Source organism: Diaporthe batatas (assembly GCF_019321695.1).
Source record: "Diaporthe batatas strain CRI 302-4 chromosome Unknown Contig00015, whole genome shotgun sequence".
NCBI lineage: Eukaryota > Fungi > Ascomycota > Sordariomycetes > Diaporthales > Diaporthaceae > Diaporthe > Diaporthe batatas.
Window position 1 is genome coordinate 96,260 of NW_025408562.1, and position 18,474 is coordinate 114,733.

Sequence of the window (18,474 nt, forward strand, 5' to 3'; positions counted from 1 at the left end):
CCCATCCCGGGACGGATTCGTTTCTGGAAGCGACACGTCTTGCTCACCGTTTCGCAGCAGCCCCCTTGCCCTTCCCGGCCTCCCCAGCTGGGGCAGCAGCCGTGGCATTGCCACCAGCCCCGGCCCCGGCCCCAGCCTCGCCGCCAGTCACGTTCTGGCAGTTGCTCGGCAGCGTGAAGGTCTGGCCGACCGCGAGGTTGAAGCGGTCTATGCCCGGGTTCAGCCCCAGGATTTGGCCCGTGGTCGACCCCGCCTCGGCCGCGATCTTGTCGAAGATGTCGCCCTTCTTCACCGTCCCCTGGCTGATGGTGCACTGCGAGTTGGGGCACACGGGGACCTGCATGACGCTGCCCCCGGCCAGCTTCGCGCTGCTGTTGCCCGGGACCGCAGCCTGGTTCGCGGCGACGAAGGCGTCCTGCGTGATGTTGAGGAACTTGGCCGCCTGCTCGGCCGTGATGCCGTCTGCCGGGATGACTAGGCGGTCGGGCCCGCCGAGGACGCAGCGCGCCGTTGCTGGCGGCGGCGGCGGCGGGAGGCAGGACGTGTTGTCTGGCGTTGCGGTCGGCGGGGGGATCGTGAGGGTCTGACCCACGTCGACGAGGTTCGGGTCGGCGAGGCCGCTGGCCTTCGCGATGTCGCAGATACCAGTGCCGAATTGCTTTGCGATCGCGCCGAGGGTCTGGCCCTGCTGTACCACTATGGTCCGGTTGCCAGCTGCTGCTCCGCCCGCTGCCGCTCCTCCTGCTGCTGCACCTTCCCCTCCAGCGCTTGCTCCCTGGCCTGGGGCAGACTCGGCAGGCTTGACGGCTGAGTCGACCGGTGCTGCTGCGTTCTCTGTACGGTGTTAATCAGGCTGGCCAGCTCAAGGGTAAGTTAGTCAAGGCCGCGACAACTCACCTATGGTCCGAGGTAGGAGCTCTTTCACCCGCCTTTCGTTGACTGGAGACCCTGCTGCGATATATACGATGGCCGTAGCCGCGGACAGAAGCTGAATAAATCGCATTGTGACGGAAAGGACTGGAGATTATTATATCACACGAGAGAAGAAAGGCCTCACAGAGGTTATGCGGCACTGCCCTGAGAAACTACAAACTGAGTATTAAACGAATGAATCCGTCCCGAGGATGCGATGAGGTCCCTCATCCCAAGCGATGTGGACAAGGGACAGCAGCCGCCATTTATGCCTCCATACTCTTACCACCTGCCTCCTGTCCGGATGCAGCGGGGGGTGGGCGACATGAGTGCATGATAAATTGGCTTCGCCCTTTCTCCTGTTTCTCGCATCTTGGGGTTTGAGCTTGGAAACAAATATCCCCGAGTTTAGCCGTGGCGGGTGCACGCCGATCAGCTTTAAGGTTTTGGTATGGAACCCCGCGGTCTGAAAGTGGTGGATCTCGCGCAGTCGTGATGGGTGCCGAACATCCCACTTGGCGATGATGACTTCCCTCATCAACAGGTATGCCACCGGGGCCGACGGCAGCAACCTGAGAGTGGCCATCCGGCACTGCGCTGCAGTGGCCGCTGGATTCTACTGGTGTCACGAGCGCCATGTTGATAGGTGATCGTCCCGTGCTGCGTCTGGATGCCATACTAATTCGCAGCATAATCCCCCGCATTCACTTCCGCATATGGCGACAGGGCGATACCCATGTTGACGTAGGCGGCTGCCTTTCAGAGCCTCGAGGCTCTGCAGTGGGAGTCCTATTCTCCAAAGGGGCGCGCAAGCCAAAGTGACGGGAGCTAGTTCGCAGGGCCCGTCCCAAACACTGGACGTCGGACAACTGACTCTCCAAGTCAGAGCACACAGCAAGCCCAGCAGATTAACTTTGTTCCCGGCACATGCCAAGCTTAGATCGCTCGCAACCCAGCCACGCGGGTAGACATCAGACCGAGGGGATAAATAGAAACAGCTACTTGTGCTTGTCCTGAAAGTGCGCATATCATCCCCTAACTGCCTAAATTATGATTATTTAATGTTTGGAGATGTGCTGGTGATCTGCTGATCCGTCCACGATACCTTCTTCCCGGCCGGTCATGGGAGGGAGAATGTAAGCTCAAAGCCCGCCGGTGCTTGTTTGGCCTCCATGTCCGACGAAAGGGCTTTTGAGAGGGGATTGGTAGATATTTAGAGTTTACCTTTTTGTGGTGGTACCCGTCAAACTTCGGGAGGAGACGGCACAGAGCTGAGACGGAGTCAGTTCACGTTCAAGGCCACCTACTCAGGCATCAACTGCCAATGCCGCTTCGCAGCGTCACAACCCAGCTTGTTCTTGGTGTTTAGGTCTGGTGGGGAAGAGCATTGCAATAAAAACCGCATGCCCTGAAACATCAAGCTCTGATGAGCGGCCCACACACCTGTGCTTTATGACACAGGAAAGGCCGAAACATCGATATAGCACAGGCGGCTGACATCAGTACGTGGGGAACTATGAAAGTGAGTGATGGGAAGCCGGTATTGGGACCACGATAGAAGATGTGTTGTTCTCGTAACGAGGAGTAACCGACATACGAGTAACAAGGCGAAGTCGTCAGCAGGCCCTTTTAGCACAACATAGACGACGCTTGAGGCATCACAAGGCTCAGTAGCCCTGGCGATTCATCAGATGTGAGCAAGCCGCTAGTCTGCCGATTTCCTGGCACAAGATAGCAGCATATGATTCTCACATAGATATATTCCCTGCTCTGAGCTTCCTTGACAGGTTGAAACAATGATACGTCTTGGAACATATAATTCCAAACAGTCACTGATTGCCAAGCCCTAACCATGAATCAAAACACAATCGCCCACTTGAAGGTAAGTCCAACTGACCGGGAATACAAAATCCCATAGCACACAAGGCAGGTTTGATGGGATGAACGGCATACACAGGTGTCTCAGCATTATACCAGCTTTGTTGTGTCCTGAAAGTACTTGGCAAAGATAGAGTGCTGCTCCTTACCTACACACTGCTGTGCTTCCAAGTCCATTATTCCAATGGCGTTTTAACAGATCGTCGAGCAGGCCATCCCGGCCGGCAGGAAGGCCGGCATACTGGTATTGGTGGAGTAGATGGGTTGGGACTTAACAAAGCAGGACTTCGAGGAGCTACTGACGGCGATCATTGGGGGGTCCGCGGCCGACACCAACTTTCAGATCGGCAAGAAACCTAGGTCCTGAGGATTGGAATGCTGCTGGTTGGAGATGGTCAGCCGATCAGACGCGGGCGGGTTATGATGCAAGAGTAGAACACCGACTTCGACGCGAGATTGAAAGAGACTGATCGGGCTCACGATATTTGTGTTTACATGAGTCGCCTATCGGGGTCTTGAGGAGGGACTGGCGTTAAGAAGGCGCTGGCGGATCATGGAATCCGAACCCTACTCTTCTCTGGGTGGTAATGCTTACTAGTGTGTCGCCGGGAGCCTCCACAAAGGGGCTCGCTTGTCATGCCCAGCCACAGATGTTCAACAAACAAGCCCCGAGTTACAGCTGCGAAGTGGGTTGGGGCTTGCTGTCAAGTTGCAAAGACTTGGAAGGCGGAGTGAGCAACATGCTCCGCTCGCAGAAGAATTAGAACTGTCTATACATCTGCTCTCACGTCTTATACCGCCGACAGCAATACAACTAGACCTTGGAACCATACCCGGCAGCTATCATGGTTCAAGATACGAGACAGTCCACACACGTGGGCCAAAAAGCTGCAAATACGCATTGATGGGTTGACACGGACTGCAAGAAATTCTCTATTGTCCTATGTACAAGGCGGTCGCTCCATGCCAGGACGCACCTTCTCATCGTGCGATAGCCTTGGGCTGCCAAGACTCGATCTTCGGCTTGGTCCTATTACAACATCAGTATCATCTACGGCCATCCCTATCGATATCGTCAACATACGTGTTATAGGACTTGTAAGCGCCCCTCGTGGCCGTGTAGTTCGGGATGTGGTAAGGCTTCGCCCAGCTGCGGTTTATCTTGGCAATGGGGTCCTCAGTTGGGGGCTTGTCGACGGCGTAGGAAATCCAGGCGTGCCAGAAAGGCTCAATTTGGGCGCTGTCGTCGTCCAAGAGTGGTCAGCCGACTCCCTCTGTCTCAGGATCCTCCAAAGGGCGGGGGACGGTCTTGAACATACGCGTCAAAGTCGTGCTTCTTGTAGTCCACCCATCGTGTTCGCACTATCGGCCGTTTCGATCAGAAATATTCTTGGAATATCATGTCGGATAGAGTCTGGGGGCCATACAAGGCAGCTCATCCGCCATGTTCTCGTAGTACTTGTTGCCGAACTTGTCGGTGCCGATCAGGGTACCGGCCTTCGTATCGCCTGCTCCAGTATCAGCAACCTTGGGGCCCTCGCAAGTCTTCCATGTGCATCATACCAATGTACTGTCGTAGAAAGTCCGAGGTCAGTCGTCATCTGGAAGGCGGCAAGGGATCGAACGGGTAGGACGTACCTGAAGTTGGTGCCAGTATTCCTGCAATCGAACACGTTAGCATAGTCTCTAATTTCATGGAGCGCAAGGTGCCTACCTTGAGGCCAATCCGGCGGAGACCGCCGAGCGTCCTGCTAATTGTCGACATCTTGACTACGTTCAATGGGCGTCAAGCTGTCAAGTGCTGTGAGGTGAAGTCGGGGTCGGCTGCGATAGAGCGAAGTCGTCCTGACGCAGGTCCCAAGTCCCCGAGGTGGGTGGGCCTGCCCCAGCCAATCATGAAGCTCCGGTATCTAAGGGTACGTACCGTCAACCCCCTGCACTGTGCTCCTTAGCTCTTCAACCTCCTGACTTCGACCCATTTTCCAGCTGTATTACCACCGACGCCCTCGATCTTGCGCCCCTAAGAAGTGGAATACGGCCGAAGACGCCTGGACTTCCAATGCGGCAATGCTTGCCCGGAGTTCCGTGACAAGATGTGGCATCGGTAGGGTCAGAAAGCCCTTCTTCACGCCCAACTTTCGAGTCTCGAGGCTCCCAGCTCGACGCCAATATGCGACAGCCGGCACGGCTCCTGCATCGAGCACCATGGGCTCTGCGGGCATGCTCGCGCCTTTCATGAGCGAGCTCGACAGGATCGCACCATCGTTCCCCATCAATGGCTCCCAGATACGGATCCTGCAGACGCCGGCCGAGTTCTACGAGACGCTGAAGGACAAGATCTCCAAGGCGGAACGGCGTATCTTCCTGTCGACTCTTTATATAGGGAAGACCGAGCGGGAGCTGATAGAGACTTTGCGGGATGCTCTGCGGAGGAAACCGGAGCTCAAGCTCAGCATCTTGACCGATGCCCTCCGCGGCACGCGGGAGGCCCCCCAGCCGTCTTGCGCATCGCTTCTGGCTCCTCTGGTCGAAGAGTTTGGACCAGATAGGGTGGAGATACGGATGTACCACACGCCGAATCTGACCGGCTTGCGGAAGAAGTACATACCCAAGAGAATAAATGAGGGTTGGGGACTGCAGCACATGAAGTTATATGGGTTCGATGACGAGATCCTGCTGTCTGGGGCGAATCTGTCCACCGATTACTTTACGAATCGGCAGGATAGATACCACCTTTTCTCCTCCAAAGACGTCACGGATTTCTTCTGGGGACTACACAATGCTGTGTCATCCCTGAGCTTCAGGATAGAACCATCGAGCTCGGCGGCTGGCTTCGAAAAGGTCTGGCCGGCCGAGAATGCTGCGCCTTCTCCCCTTGATAGCCCAAAGCAGTTTGTGTCTCAGTCCACTTCCCTCATCAAAGGACTGATCACACCTGGAAAGACCCAGTCAAGCCCACCTAATAAAGGTGACTTCGACACGAGTGTCTACCCCTTGGCACAGATGACACAGCTCTTGTCGCCAGACACCTCAACGGAACTACCTGCCCTCACCCATGTTTTGAAGACACTGGCATCTCCTGAGTATTCCAACTCGTCCTGGACCTTCACCGCTGGATATTTCAACCCAGCGCCATCACTCACCAAGCTGCTACTTGCCACAGCATCACATCACAACATTGTCATCACCGCATCTCCCTTCGCGAATGGCTTCTATCAATCTAAGGGTGTTTCGGGCATGTTGCCAGACGCTTATACATTGCTCGCAAGAAATTTCCTTCACGATGTGCACCATCGTAAGAAGGACCTAGCCATCACGCTCAAGGAATGGAGGAAGGGTACGGTCAACGAGCCAGGCGGATGGACGTACCACGCCAAAGGCATCTGGGTGACCTTACCCTCGGACTCGAACCCCTCCCTGAGCCTGGTAGGGAGTTCGAATTATACGAAGCGAAGTTACTCGTTGGACATCGAGGCGAACGCGATGATCCTGACGAAGAATGAAGACCTCAAAAAGAGGCTTGGTGACGAGCAGCGCTGGTTGCAGGACCACGCAGCTCAGGTCACGAGGGATGACTTTGCCAGAACGGAGAGGAGAGTCAGCTTGAAAGTGCGCCTTGCGATGTGGATAGTTTCGTTGGTCGGCGGTGCGCTATAAGAGCAGCGGACTTTGCATCTTTTCCGCCGCGCAACTAGCCAGACAGGCCGTCCATCTGTCCTGCCAAGAATGACCCTTCCGGTGCAAAGAGACCGCATGAGCGAGGATTGTCCGGCCGATCAAACTGTCGTAGGGCAACATTGATACCGCATCCCTCGTCGATATTTCGACAATGTCTCTGATCCTCGGTGGCCAGGCCCGCAAGCGTGGGACCCTGCACGCTTGATCTTCAGCGACCTGCAGGTTGTGAGAGACCGCGATCGAGGCCAGTTTGCTTGATGAGCTTCGAGACATGATACCCTTACAAATACAATCAAGCAGACAGTTTGAAATTGACTAGCCTTGCATTAAGAAGCTGGAAATCGCTTTCTATCTATGCTCTCATTGGGAGTGCAATCAACTACAAGGAGACATTGCCCCCCCCGGTCAGTGTCCCCACGAATGTCACAGTTGATACAGGAAGTATTTGTTCTCCAAGTCCGTGAGGTCCAACAGGGAGACGTCTACCTCAACCTCCACTGTGGCCCCATCCCTTTCGACCTGGACCATGCCCACTGGCCGGTATCCCAAGGCCTCCTGTTCTGAAATCCAACTCCGTCGCTCCTTGTTCCTCCGCGACAGGATAAGGTGAATCGCGAACATGCACAATGGAGCTCCAACCCAGCTTACCACAATCTGAGTGATCCAAGCACCGTAGTATCGCGGCCCATCCTTTTCAACCCATATCTGGGGGCTCACCAAATTCGCCACGCTATAACCGACCATCCACATGACATTCCGCGTTAGCTTTTTGGTATACCCGCCCGCCGTCGCAGTGTTCCACCCGAGCGCGATGATATACGTGATCCCAAAGGTCGACCCCGCGAGCAGCATGCACGCGAGCAGCGGCAGCCGCTCGGTCCAGCGTATCGCCACCATGCCGATGCCGCCAGCGACGGAAAACATGGACCAGAAGGCACCCCAGAGCGCGGTGCGGCCCGGGAGGAAGCGGAGGAGGAGGAAGGCGCAGACGGCGCAGACCACGGCGAAGGCGCCGCCCGCCGCGGACACGAGCGTGGACCCCAGCGTGTCGACGCCGATGGCCAGGAAGAGCAGGTTCTGCTGGTACGCGAGGTTGTTGGACAGCTGGTTGGCCAGGGCGGTCACGACGAAGAGCCAGGAGACTGGATCGCGGAGGGTCTCGCTGATCTGGGAGCGCTTGACCGTCTTCTGCTCGATGGACGACTTGGTCGCCGCGTGGATGCGCCGGATGGCGTGGACGCGCTCGTCGATGGTGAGGAAGCTCGCCCTGGCCGGGTTGTCTGGGTAGAAGAAGAAGGTATACACCGCGATGAGCAGCGTGATCCCGCCGGTGATGATCATGAAGAACTTCCACGGCAGCACGTCCTGGGACTGTATGTGCAGCAGCCCGTAGGCAATGAACCCTGCTGGGATGGGGGATGCCAGGCACGAGGTGAAGAAGAGTGGTTGGTAGCGCACGGCTTCGGCGGGCGTGAAGAACATGCCCATCGTTACCTCCATTGCTGGGACCAGGCAGGACTCGAAGAATCCCAGGAAGAATCGCAGCGGGATCAGGCCGCCATAGCTCTTGGCTGTGCAGTGGAGGAAGACCACTACCGACCACAGAAACACGGAAATAGTGACGAAGCGGCCGAGCGGGAGTTTTTGCATCAGGTAGTGTCCTGGAATCTGGGCGACCATGTAACCTGGGGGGTGGAGTACGTGTCAATGATTTGAAGCGGCCTCTATTGGGCAACGAAAATCTTACCAGCATAGAAGAGTGTGTTGAGATTATTGTATTGGGTGTTGTCGATTCCCGTCTCCTCATAAATGCCTAGGAGGGCTGCATAGGACAGTGTGGACTTATCGATCTATGGGTGTAGCCGTGTAAGTCCAGTGCCTCAATTCCAGCAGGTGGTATATCGATGAACATACATAGAGCATCAGGTCAATAACGATGACGAGCGTAAGAATATGGTTCCGGATCTTGCTCTTGAGCTTACCCTCGAGCTCAGGGGTCAGCTCGCCGACCTTGTCGCCGTGCTCCTCAAGCAGTTGCAATGTCTCATCAGCTCCCCTCTCCGAGACGACCTTGGCCTGCCTGATGGAGACTTTGTCCGAAGGCACGGAGGAGGGCTGCTCCTTTGTGGCTTGGACATTTTGGTCGTTACCCATGGCGGATGTCTGGACACTCACGATAATTAGAGTCGCAACTGCACGGTTCCACGACGAGCGCTGCAGTTCACGAACGTCCTATCCCACGCAAATGCGCCACACTGGGCTTATGAGTCAAAATCATTGTTCCCTTGAGATCGCATTGCGGCTGATCTCTGCCCAGAGCACCCGGGAAATTCTTCATCTCTTCTGAATCCGAAAGAAATTGTGATTGCGACTTCTGTTCCACGGATCACGCAAGACGGTGATAGCGTCCAGTAACGCGATTGGAAAGTGGGTTATGATTCCATATTGATTCCAGCTTGTTGCACAGGAACGCTCTTATCGCTGCTTTAGCTGGCGAAACAGCCTTTTGGGCACACCCAATGCTTTACAGGGGCCATGAATCGCATGCTATTTGCAGCCGAGTGGTGCCGACATTTTTTGCTCACGTCCCGGGTGAACGGAATCCAATTTGTATGGTTGGCATGGAGGCAGGCTGACGAATATACCAATGCACACAAGTCGCGGGATTATTTGCAATCCGAGAATTAAAGCGAGATTGGTGGTCTACGACTATTTAGACTGCCAAAGTACTGGTTCTATAACGGCGTCAACTTTCCTTTCTGATCCATGAAATCGAACCAGACTTTTGCGAAAATATTGAACAGTGTTCATGCTCACAAGAATTCCTCTGACCTGAAATTTGTTCCGTCGCATATACTATGAGTATACTTATCTCTAATAGAGAAAATCAAGTGTACTCATTGAAAATGACAATCGAAAAAAATGTGATTTGGTGGACAGGCGGATTGAACCATGGACGAGTGAAGATTGATAACACACACATAAAAAGATCCTCCAGGACTGTTCTATCATCCACTCCCGCGCTCAAAGACGTCTCGAATAAAGTTATTTCAAGCTGAGGTAGGTCATTAGTCTGAATCACTTGCGATAAGTAGATGCCGGGTTGCAAAATCTTCCATGGTCTGCTTTTCAACCGATGGCAGATGAGACGAGCTAGAACAAGGGAGGCGCGTGCAAGCCGAGTCTGTGTCTCCACAACCGGCTTGAAGTCTGAAGAACCCAGCACGGATTCATTCCGATAACCACTGTTCATCCTATCGTTCTATCCAGCGTTTTGTGCAAGTGATCGGCTTGATCAGCAGTTGTTCGAGAGCAAGGCCCTGGGATGTTCGGCATGTTGCTCAGTGGTCGATAACTGTTCAAGACAACCGCATTTTATAGCCATTGAAAACTTGATAACGGTACAATATTGACAGTATTACTTTAATAAAAAAGCCCCATGAAAACGTGGAAATAGTCAAGAGATAGCGCGGGGGAAAGTTTGATAGGAACTTTTGACCGTCACACAAGTTTGGACCGTCTGCTGCTGGGATAAAGTCAGAAATCCCAGCTTCTTGATACGGGGTCTCTTCCTTCTGCTTACAGCTGCTAGGAAACACGAACGACTGACCTTGTAGCGTAGGATGGAGAGTTTCAAGGCAAATACATCGCTTTTAAGACCGTCGCCATGAGTATAAAACAACTGTATCCCGAAGCATGCAACCTCGCTCGACACCAAGGCTGAAACCACCACGTTGGAGGTGTACCACCTAGGTACCATAGCAGAAAGAGCAAGACGTCTGGAATTTTCCAGATTTGCAGCTACTGCTCATAGAACAGCTCGTTCCATTGACACATGTCCGCTCTTGTGGTACGTGAGGGCTAATTTAATCCCGATGCGGCTTGAATTCTTTGTAGCTAGTGTGCCCTGTGGTGCGGTGTCCAGTCCGGAACCTTGGAGTGACCAATAGGACTTGATATTCTTTTTCCCAACGTTGCCTACCTGATAGTCCCGAGCGAATGGATCCTACGCCCCGCATATAGGATGCATGTGATTAATTATCACGACCCCAAGGTGCTGAAACATTGGGCTAATTGGTCAGGCCTCGTCAGTCATCCCGGGACGGCGGTGATCCGCGAAAAGGCTCCAGTTTTTACCTGGCTATTTCCTCCCACAGAAGGATGAGTGACGCACCAAGTGGATGATTCGATAGAGCTGATCTAACTATGACCCTGGCAAGGACTGTGCGTAGTACTTATTTTGATTTTGTGACGGGAAACCTTTGGGGTGCCAACCGGACCTTAATGCTGGTGCGAGACACATCAACTCCGAAATACAACATGGTAACATATTCCCCAATGTGCAACCCTTAGTAAGTGCTATGCTATATTGTAGGTTGCTGTGTGTAAGTAAGTCGGCACGCATATCTGTCGTCTTTAGGTTGGCCATTAAAAAGAGAATGGAAATTCGCGCACCCAAAATTGGAAGGCGCGCACCTAGATATAACTAAGCAGGGCTGCAGCCAATTAGAAGACTTTATTTCACTTGTTGGACCACTTAAGTAGTACTTTTTATATTTCGCCTAATATGCCTAGTAAAATCTTTTTTTCCTACTTAATTATACTTATTAATTACCACCCAACTATAAGTTAAATTAACTATTTAAATAGTAAGAATTATTAATTAAAAATTAAATTTTTATTATATTTACTTAAATATTATTTTTTAAACGTTATAGCTAATAATATAAGTACTAAACTATTTTAGGCTTAAGCTATATTAGTAGGTTAATTATTATAACTAGAATTATAGTATTACTATTATTAACTACTACCTTTTAGCACTTTTTAATTTCTTTATATTTTTAAAGCTTTTTAATAATAAATATAATATTTATAAGAAATTTAAAGTTAAATTAAATAAAGCTATAAAATTAGCTAGCTAGCTAATAGTCTTTTATAGTTTTAAAATAAATTAAAGAATTTTAGCTTATAATTATAATATATAATAACTTTTAGCCTTAACTACCTATAATATTATTATAATTAAAACTAATTACCTTTAATAAAAAGTTGCTTATATAATTAAGGCCATAATAAATAAGTAGAAGCTTATAATTTAAAAAGGAAAGTATGCCTATTATAGGCTCCAAGTAGTAGCTAAGGTAGAGCAAGGCTAGATTAAATTAATTATAAATTAATATAAATTTCTTTTTTAAACTACTTATAACCCTTTTATAATAAAGCCAAAAAAACTTAAATTTATATTTTAATAAAAATATCCCATAATTATATTAAAATCTAATATAATAAAGTTTTAACTAGTAAAATAAAGGAAAAAGAAATAAGGCATTTATATATTAATATAAATAATATTAAATTAGCTTAAAAAGCAAAACTATTAATATTATTATATTTAAAATAAGAAAAAAAGTATTACTAATATTTTTAGTATAAAAGGCAATAAATTATATAAATTTAAAATAATATTTTATTTAATATTTTTTTAATTATATTTATATAACTAATAATAAAAAATGCTATACTTTTAAGGTATAGCTATAATATATATAAAAAAGAACTTGCCCTTATTTTAAGGCGTTATTAATAATAAAAAGAAACCAAGCTTTTAGTAACTTTTAAAATAAATTAAATTACTACTAATAAAATATAAAGCTATAAATTTAAAGGTTATTATTATTAATTATAATATTATTTTAATTAATATTATTAAGCATATATTTTTATATTTGCTATTAACTTTATATTTTTATATTAATATAAATATTATTTTTAATATTAAAAAATAGTAAAAGTACTAGACTTATAAAGTATAAAAAAAAAAGCTAATAATAAAAGGATTTAAAGGTTAAAAATTTAAATATAGCCTTATTTAATATTTTAATAAAAAGTAAAATAACTATTCTATTAAGGGTCCTAAATAAAATCCTTTATATTTGTTAGGCCCTATTTAATTTATTTAAGTTTATAAAATATTTAATTAATTACTAAGTCTTTAATTTAACTTAGTACTATTTATAAAAAAAGTTTTTAAATTAATAAGTAATAATTTAATATTTAAAAATTTATTATATAAATAAAAAAAAAAATTATAATTAAATAGGCGGCCTATAAAATTTATAAAGTTTTTAATTTTAGCTTATATATAATATTTTTAATAGAAAATATATATTAAAAGCTTAAAGTCTATTTGGGCTATAAAATAAAAAATACTTTTTATCTTGCTAAAACTATTTATAAGGCTTTAAAAAATATTACTTATAACTTTAAATTAAAAAAAGCATATTAAAAAATATTCTTTTTTTAAAAGTTTAATAAATAAAAGTAGCTAGAAAGCCTTTTAATATAGGTTTTATAAGTAATTCTAAATCTTCTTTTAAATATTAAAAAAAAGGCTATATAAATACTTAAAGGTAAGGTTATATAAGGCAATTATTTATAATTAACCTATATTTACCCTATATTTATATAATATAGCTTAATTTATACTAATTAAATTACTAATAAAAAAAAAACTAGGCAGCCCTTTAAAAAGGCTAATATATATAAATTCTTTTAGCTTAATTATAACTTATTAATTAATAACCCTTTACTTATAATTTACTTGTTAAAGCAGGTTAAATTAATTAAAAAACGCCTTTATAAAATGGCCATATTTATAACCAATAAGGCAGGTATTTTTAAATAAAATATAAGCCAAATAATAGCTATAATAAGCAAGCAAATTAAATTAATAACTACTAATTTAAAAAGTAAAGTAAAAAATAAAATAAGGGCAATAACGGCCTTTTTTTAACAAATAAATTTAGCTTAAAAGTAAAATAACTTAACCTTATAATCCTTAAATAAAGAGAATATTTATAATAATAATACCTAGTAAGGAACTATTTGGTAAAACTAATAGCTAGCAGTAAGGCTTATAAGGCAAGCAAACCATTAATTAAAGTAATAATTTACTTTTTTAAATATATCTTTAAGCACTCTACTAATAGCTAAAAAGTAGTATATAAGGGTATAAAGGACTATTAACTAGTTACTATAAGTAAATTTAACTATAAATAACCTTGCCGGTAATAATAAAAATATGCAACTTAAAATTTAAATATATATATAATTAAGTATAAATTATACTTAAAATACCACCTATTTAGGCCTTAATATATATAATTTATATAATTTTTAACCTCTTTTTTATTGGTTAGCAAGGAAATAATGCCAAATACTAGTTGTATATAATAACCTTACTAATTACTATAATGGGCCCTAATTAAAATAAATTTATATATATATGTGGGCACCACTTAGTTATATTTGGGTGCGCGCCTTTCAATTTTGGGTGCGCGAATTTCCGTTCTCTTTGAAAATGATGCCTAGCTGAACTAACCCTAATCCGCGTTTGCAAGGGGGTTGGGAAATCAAAGTTTCAATGTTCCCCGTCCGCGAGGCCGGATCACTCACGTTCCGGCCGCCCCCCACCAGGCCGGCCACGGGGGGCCACGGGTCCCGCACATTCCCCAACACGGAAGCCCTTCGAGTCGACTTCGGTGCTGCAACGCAACAGTGGTCGATTCGTTGACTCGGGAAGCTGGGCTGCGGTGCACCATGAGACCGAGTGACGTATCATCCGCGAACTATCATCACGTCACCAGTTCTGCTGCAGTGTGCAGAGTCTTGAGAGTCTCTCCCTTCTGGTTGGACATCCTGTCCGTGATTCAACCCAACCCAACCTACACTACTTACTACTAGCTCTTCCGGCTCTCGTCTATTGCAGGCAGGCTAGGTGGATGTGGTCGCGCGTACTCGTGCCGGCAAGCATGGCTTCCGCGCCATATGGCCGGCCTAGCTGACCGCCCCCCTTCTTCCGAGAGGAGAGGGAACAATGCAAGTACTGTACTTGAGTAGACTAGTCAGATGTGAACAGTCTGCAGTCAGATGGCGGCTGGCACTCCTGCAAGCCCGAGCCCGCCCATCCTCCTCCCTCCTCTCTCCCCTCGGAAGGGGCAGAAGCCGTTCTGTTTACTCTTCCTTTGTTCCACGAGGGGCCATCCTCTGCCTTTCCCGACGGAAGCGCGGGGCCTGGGCGGCGATGTTTGGGCTCCTGTCAGGGACGTTTCAGCCAATGGCCGGACCGCCCGTTGAGCAGCGCTTCAGCATTCTGCTCGGAAACCACTCTTCCCGTCTGTTCGGAGCCTCCTTTTATGACTAGATCTGCACGGCCTAGCATGTTTGGAATCCCACACCATTCCTTTCCCCATTCTGCTCTTCCGTCCCACTTGACAGACTGGCGACTGAACCCTTGGCCGTGGGACGCTGCTCATCCGGTACTCGACTTCCGGGAGCCAAGCCGCCGATTTTGTTTTGCTGGCTTTTTGTTTCATAAACAACATGACAGCACGGCCCGAGTAGGTTGCCTTCTGCGCAACCCTCATGTGCTTACATCCTCCGGAGTTTCCTTGACTGCCGACCCAATCTTTTTCTGCCCTTCGGTAGCGCGGGAGAAATAAGATGATATGGTCGTTTAAAAAGCCATGCTCACCCGTCCATCACCTTTCCTCCACGTCCAATTACCCTGGGTGCCCCCAGCCCTATACACATGGGCTCATCCAAATCGCACACTCTGGTCCAAGATGCCCGGTATCAAGGTCTTCCACATCACCGCCCTGGCGACGCTCGTGCTGTCGTCAGCGCTGTTGAGCATAAGTGCACAAGACACATGCACAACCAGCAGCCAACCAAATCCAATCGCTCAACAATACCCAGATGCACCCACGGGGACCTTGAACACCACCATGGCAATAGTGCCAATACCCCTCGACACTGCAAGGAGGATCATACCGCCACAGCACGCCATCCTCGAGGGCGCCTATAGGGCATTAATGCCTGATTTCCCAGCCGGCATGTATCCCGCATTTGTGACAGCCGCGTTGGACCACGACATCCAGCTAGCCGCCCTCGGCATCAACGTACAAGACTTCCAGGTGAGCCAAGTTCTCGTGACTCGGAGAACAAGAGCGCTGTTCTGACATGTATATAAACAGCGCTTCGGCTGGTCATTCCCATTCATAGATTTACTCGGCGACGGCTACTCGTCATTCACAATGGCGCCCGCCCAGATGATCAGCGACGACAACCAGATCGCCATCAACGGCTCCCGGGACTACGGCACCACCGTGCACCCGACCAAGTTCGAGCCGGGCTGCGAGGCCTACGGGCGCATGCCGGACGGCTCGACCTACTTCAAGGGCCAGGCGACCGACGGCTCGGACAAGTACGTCATGCTGGAGTTCTCGGCGCTGGGCCAGGGCGAGGCCAGCCCGTACCCCATCGAGGTCTACCAGAACCTCACGAACCAGCCCATCTTCGCCAACGGCACCCAGTGCGACAAGATGGTGCGGCTGTTCAACACGACCATCAGCCAGGGCCAGTGGGCGCCGGTGCCGGTAAAAGGCACCGTCTTCTCGAACCTGGAGCCGATGGAGGACTTTGGCGAGGGGCTGGGCGAGGTTTTTGGAGTTCTTGTTGATACCCCTTTTATTGAGTTTAATGGGCAGGAGTGCGCTTCCTTGAAGGGATATTCTGGCCCTTGAGAGTATATTCTGGCATTGGGTCGGGAGGCTAGACCGAGGGCATAAGGTCTTGGGTCTCCCTATTGCATATCATAATTCATATCATCGATTTATATAACCTATTTTCAAGATGTAACAGAGTCAGTCATGGATTAGAGAATGACTGTGTTGTCCCGCTTCATGTATGCCGTGAGCCCTGGAGGACATGCCTTTGAGGTGAAGCACATCAGGGTCCATAGCAAGTCAAGCTTAGACTGTAGTACCGCTCAAGGTTGTTGAAGTCCTTCCTTGGGACGTCAGGCTGGCAACGCTCCTACGGACATTGAAGTCTAATATCTAGGTAGCAGGTGGGTCCAATCTGCACTGTCTAGTGACCAATGTTCTCATTATATCGCGCTAGGCTTGTTCAGACTGATAAAGGTAGCCCATAACCAATAAACGCAAGTCGCTGTGATGAGAGGCTCCGTCTACTACCATTGCGAGATAGAGAGCTGACCTTGACGACGGTGCATCGAGATGAGCATTGGCTACTCCCAACTGGAACGGCGGTCCTTCTCCTCGTCCATCATCTTCATGCCTGTCTGCATACTATCCACGAGAAGCTGCCACTAACTGGTGACAGCGTTCTGGTCCTCGGTGAGCTGCTGCTGGATGCGAGCCGCCTCCTCTCACGAGAAGCCTCCATGAGCTCCTCATCGGCCGCACCGGAGACTTCTTGTCAATGAAGTTGCTGTCGAAAAAGCCTCCAAGAGAGCTATGAGGAAGAGGAAACTTATAAACATCCACTGGTTTCCCAGGCAGAAGGACGTAGGAGTATCCACAGGGACAATTAGGGTCTGCCACCACGAAACATACTAACGCTGAGCTGGCGGAGGCAGCCACTGCCGCTGCAGATGTATCTGACACCTCCCCTTGCATCCGCAAAGAGTCCGAATTTAGACTTCCCAATCACATCCTTCGAAGCATAATCACTTCCGAGGCGGACATCGCAGAACCCGCAACGGACCCCAGGGCCTGGAAGAATGAAATTGGAGTTGCGGATGTTGTGGTTCGTTTTGAGGATCGTGACGGCCAGCATGGGTGCGTGACCCAGGTATTCGTAAAAGTCGTCGCCTTCGCGGGAAAGGACAGGATAGCAAAGCTCGACCCAGCGGAATAGGTAGGCGCGGAGTGGGTTGTAGACCTCGTGGTGTTCATTGGAGTTGTCGTAGGCATGGACGACTACCTCCATGGTGTTTCTGAATACCGTCTTGAACCTAGGATCTGCTGTATATTGATTTTGAAACACTATCGAGGCAGCCTGCTCAAGTCGCTTCTTGAGCTCTGCAATGATTGCTTGCGTCAGGCTAGGGACCATGAGGTAGCAGGCCTGACGGTAGAGCTCAAACATGTGCTTGTAGAAGACTGCATCGCTCATCGGCCCGTACATATCCAGGGCATAACCTGCCTCTGGGACTGCAGTGAGGTCCGTTGTCAGCGACTAACATAATGACAGATACTTTCCTGCATATTGGGCGGCTTACTTGACAGGTAAATGAACTGAATAATCATCCGAAGATACGGTGCGCTCACGAACCCTTCCAGTGAAACTTGATGCAAGGAGCTCTCCTGTCAGGATATGAATGTTAGCAAATCTGCCTTGAACTCAACCTTGGGTCCGGAGTAAGACGTGGGTGGCCACTGACTTTGAAGACTGTGGGGGGAAGCTGAAGCCGGAAGAAGCTGCTGCGTTCACAGATGATGTCTCGATAAAGGCGTGCGTTTTGGCCCTCATAGGTGACAACACAGTCGCCTCCGCTGCGTCCAGCGGGAGTATTCAATAGCCTTAGAGTTAAGAATGCCGTCAGAACATCCGTACAAAGCATTGGTTGGGGAGAAACGGAACGGAGCATCTCCTATGTGTGATGGAGCTCAGGTTATACTCCTGGGCGCACAGGCAGTTTGTTGAAGAATGGGTGTTGATGGTGGGTGTTTGGGATGACTGACCAGTAGTTGCGCTGGATCTGGTTGAACTGTTCCGCTGAAAGGCGCTTCCGCTGCTCTTGGGAAACCAGAACGAGTGCCATGTTTCCGTGTTCCGAATACACAGAATTGGAATGTTAGGGAGGGGGAGGAGGTGGTGAGAAGTTGAGAATTATTGGAAATGGGTTCGCAGAAAAGATTTTGGAAGAGGGGGACTAATGTAGATCAGTGAATGTAGCAGTGGCTGGTACAACCAGAAGCGAGTCTTCCTGTTTGTAAGCCTGATCTTCCTTGGTGCTGTTGTTTACAATTCTGATGGTTCATTTTGATTGCCCACTCTTCACAGGATCTAATGTTATTACCTATCGTACCTATCGTATCGGGGCGTACCTGCCCATACCTATGGTAGCCCCACTGGGCTAGGGAATCCCAGAGTTTGACCCTTCCTTAAAGGGGGAGCCTTCCCCTTAGACATAGA

The 18,474-nt window shown here is 48.4% G+C and overlaps 5 protein-coding genes across 5 annotated transcripts; 2 read left to right on the plus strand and 3 right to left on the minus strand.

The window, feature by feature from the left end:
- Positions 1–43: 43 nt before the first annotated feature.
- On the minus strand, positions 44–1,003 carry KVR01_011374 (uncharacterized protein; the record flags this gene model as incomplete). The annotated part of the gene is made up of 2 exons (XM_044792820.1): positions 44–834; positions 898–1,003. 2 exons carry the CDS (start codon positions 1,001–1,003, stop codon positions 44–46), a joined length of 897 nt encoding a protein of 298 aa, XP_044639749.1.
- Positions 1,004–5,010: 4,007 nt separating this feature from the next.
- Positions 5,011–6,447, plus strand: KVR01_011441 (CDP-diacylglycerol--glycerol-3-phosphate 3-phosphatidyltransferase; the record flags this gene model as incomplete). The annotated part of the gene is made up of 2 exons (XM_044790267.1): positions 5,011–5,438; positions 5,745–6,447. The coding sequence occupies 2 exons, from the start codon at positions 5,011–5,013 to the stop codon at positions 6,445–6,447; spliced, it is 1,131 nt and encodes a 376-aa protein (XP_044639816.1).
- Positions 6,448–6,891: 444 nt separating this feature from the next.
- Positions 6,892–8,622, minus strand: KVR01_011406 (uncharacterized protein; the record flags this gene model as incomplete). Its single annotated transcript, XM_044782838.1, has 3 exons — positions 6,892–8,153; positions 8,216–8,318; positions 8,383–8,622. The coding sequence occupies 3 exons, from the start codon at positions 8,620–8,622 to the stop codon at positions 6,892–6,894; spliced, it is 1,605 nt and encodes a 534-aa protein (XP_044639781.1).
- Positions 8,623–13,859: 5,237 nt separating this feature from the next.
- KVR01_011276 (uncharacterized protein) lies at positions 13,860–16,170 on the plus strand. The gene is made up of 2 exons (XM_044794534.1): positions 13,860–15,446; positions 15,507–16,170. The coding sequence occupies exons 1-2, from the start codon at positions 14,997–14,999 to the stop codon at positions 16,053–16,055; spliced, it is 999 nt and encodes a 332-aa protein (XP_044639651.1). The 5' UTR covers positions 13,860–14,996; the 3' UTR covers positions 16,056–16,170.
- Positions 16,171–16,863: 693 nt separating this feature from the next.
- On the minus strand, positions 16,864–18,100 carry KVR01_011332 (uncharacterized protein; the record flags this gene model as incomplete). Its single annotated transcript, XM_044792981.1, has 4 exons — positions 16,864–17,489; positions 17,558–17,642; positions 17,720–17,858; positions 18,021–18,100. 4 exons carry the CDS (start codon positions 18,098–18,100, stop codon positions 16,864–16,866), a joined length of 930 nt encoding a protein of 309 aa, XP_044639707.1.
- Positions 18,101–18,474: the final 374 nt, after the last annotated feature.

Excerpts from the sequence above, each read along its gene's own strand:
- KVR01_011276 (XM_044794534.1), top strand. The coding sequence starts at position 14,997 with ATGCTCACCCGTCCATCACCTTTCCTCCACGTCCAATTACCCTGGGTG. Across the intron at positions 15,447-15,506 it reads TCAACGTACAAGACTTCCAG|CGCTTCGGCTGGTCATTCCC; the intron begins GTGAGCCAAGTT and ends GTATATAAACAG.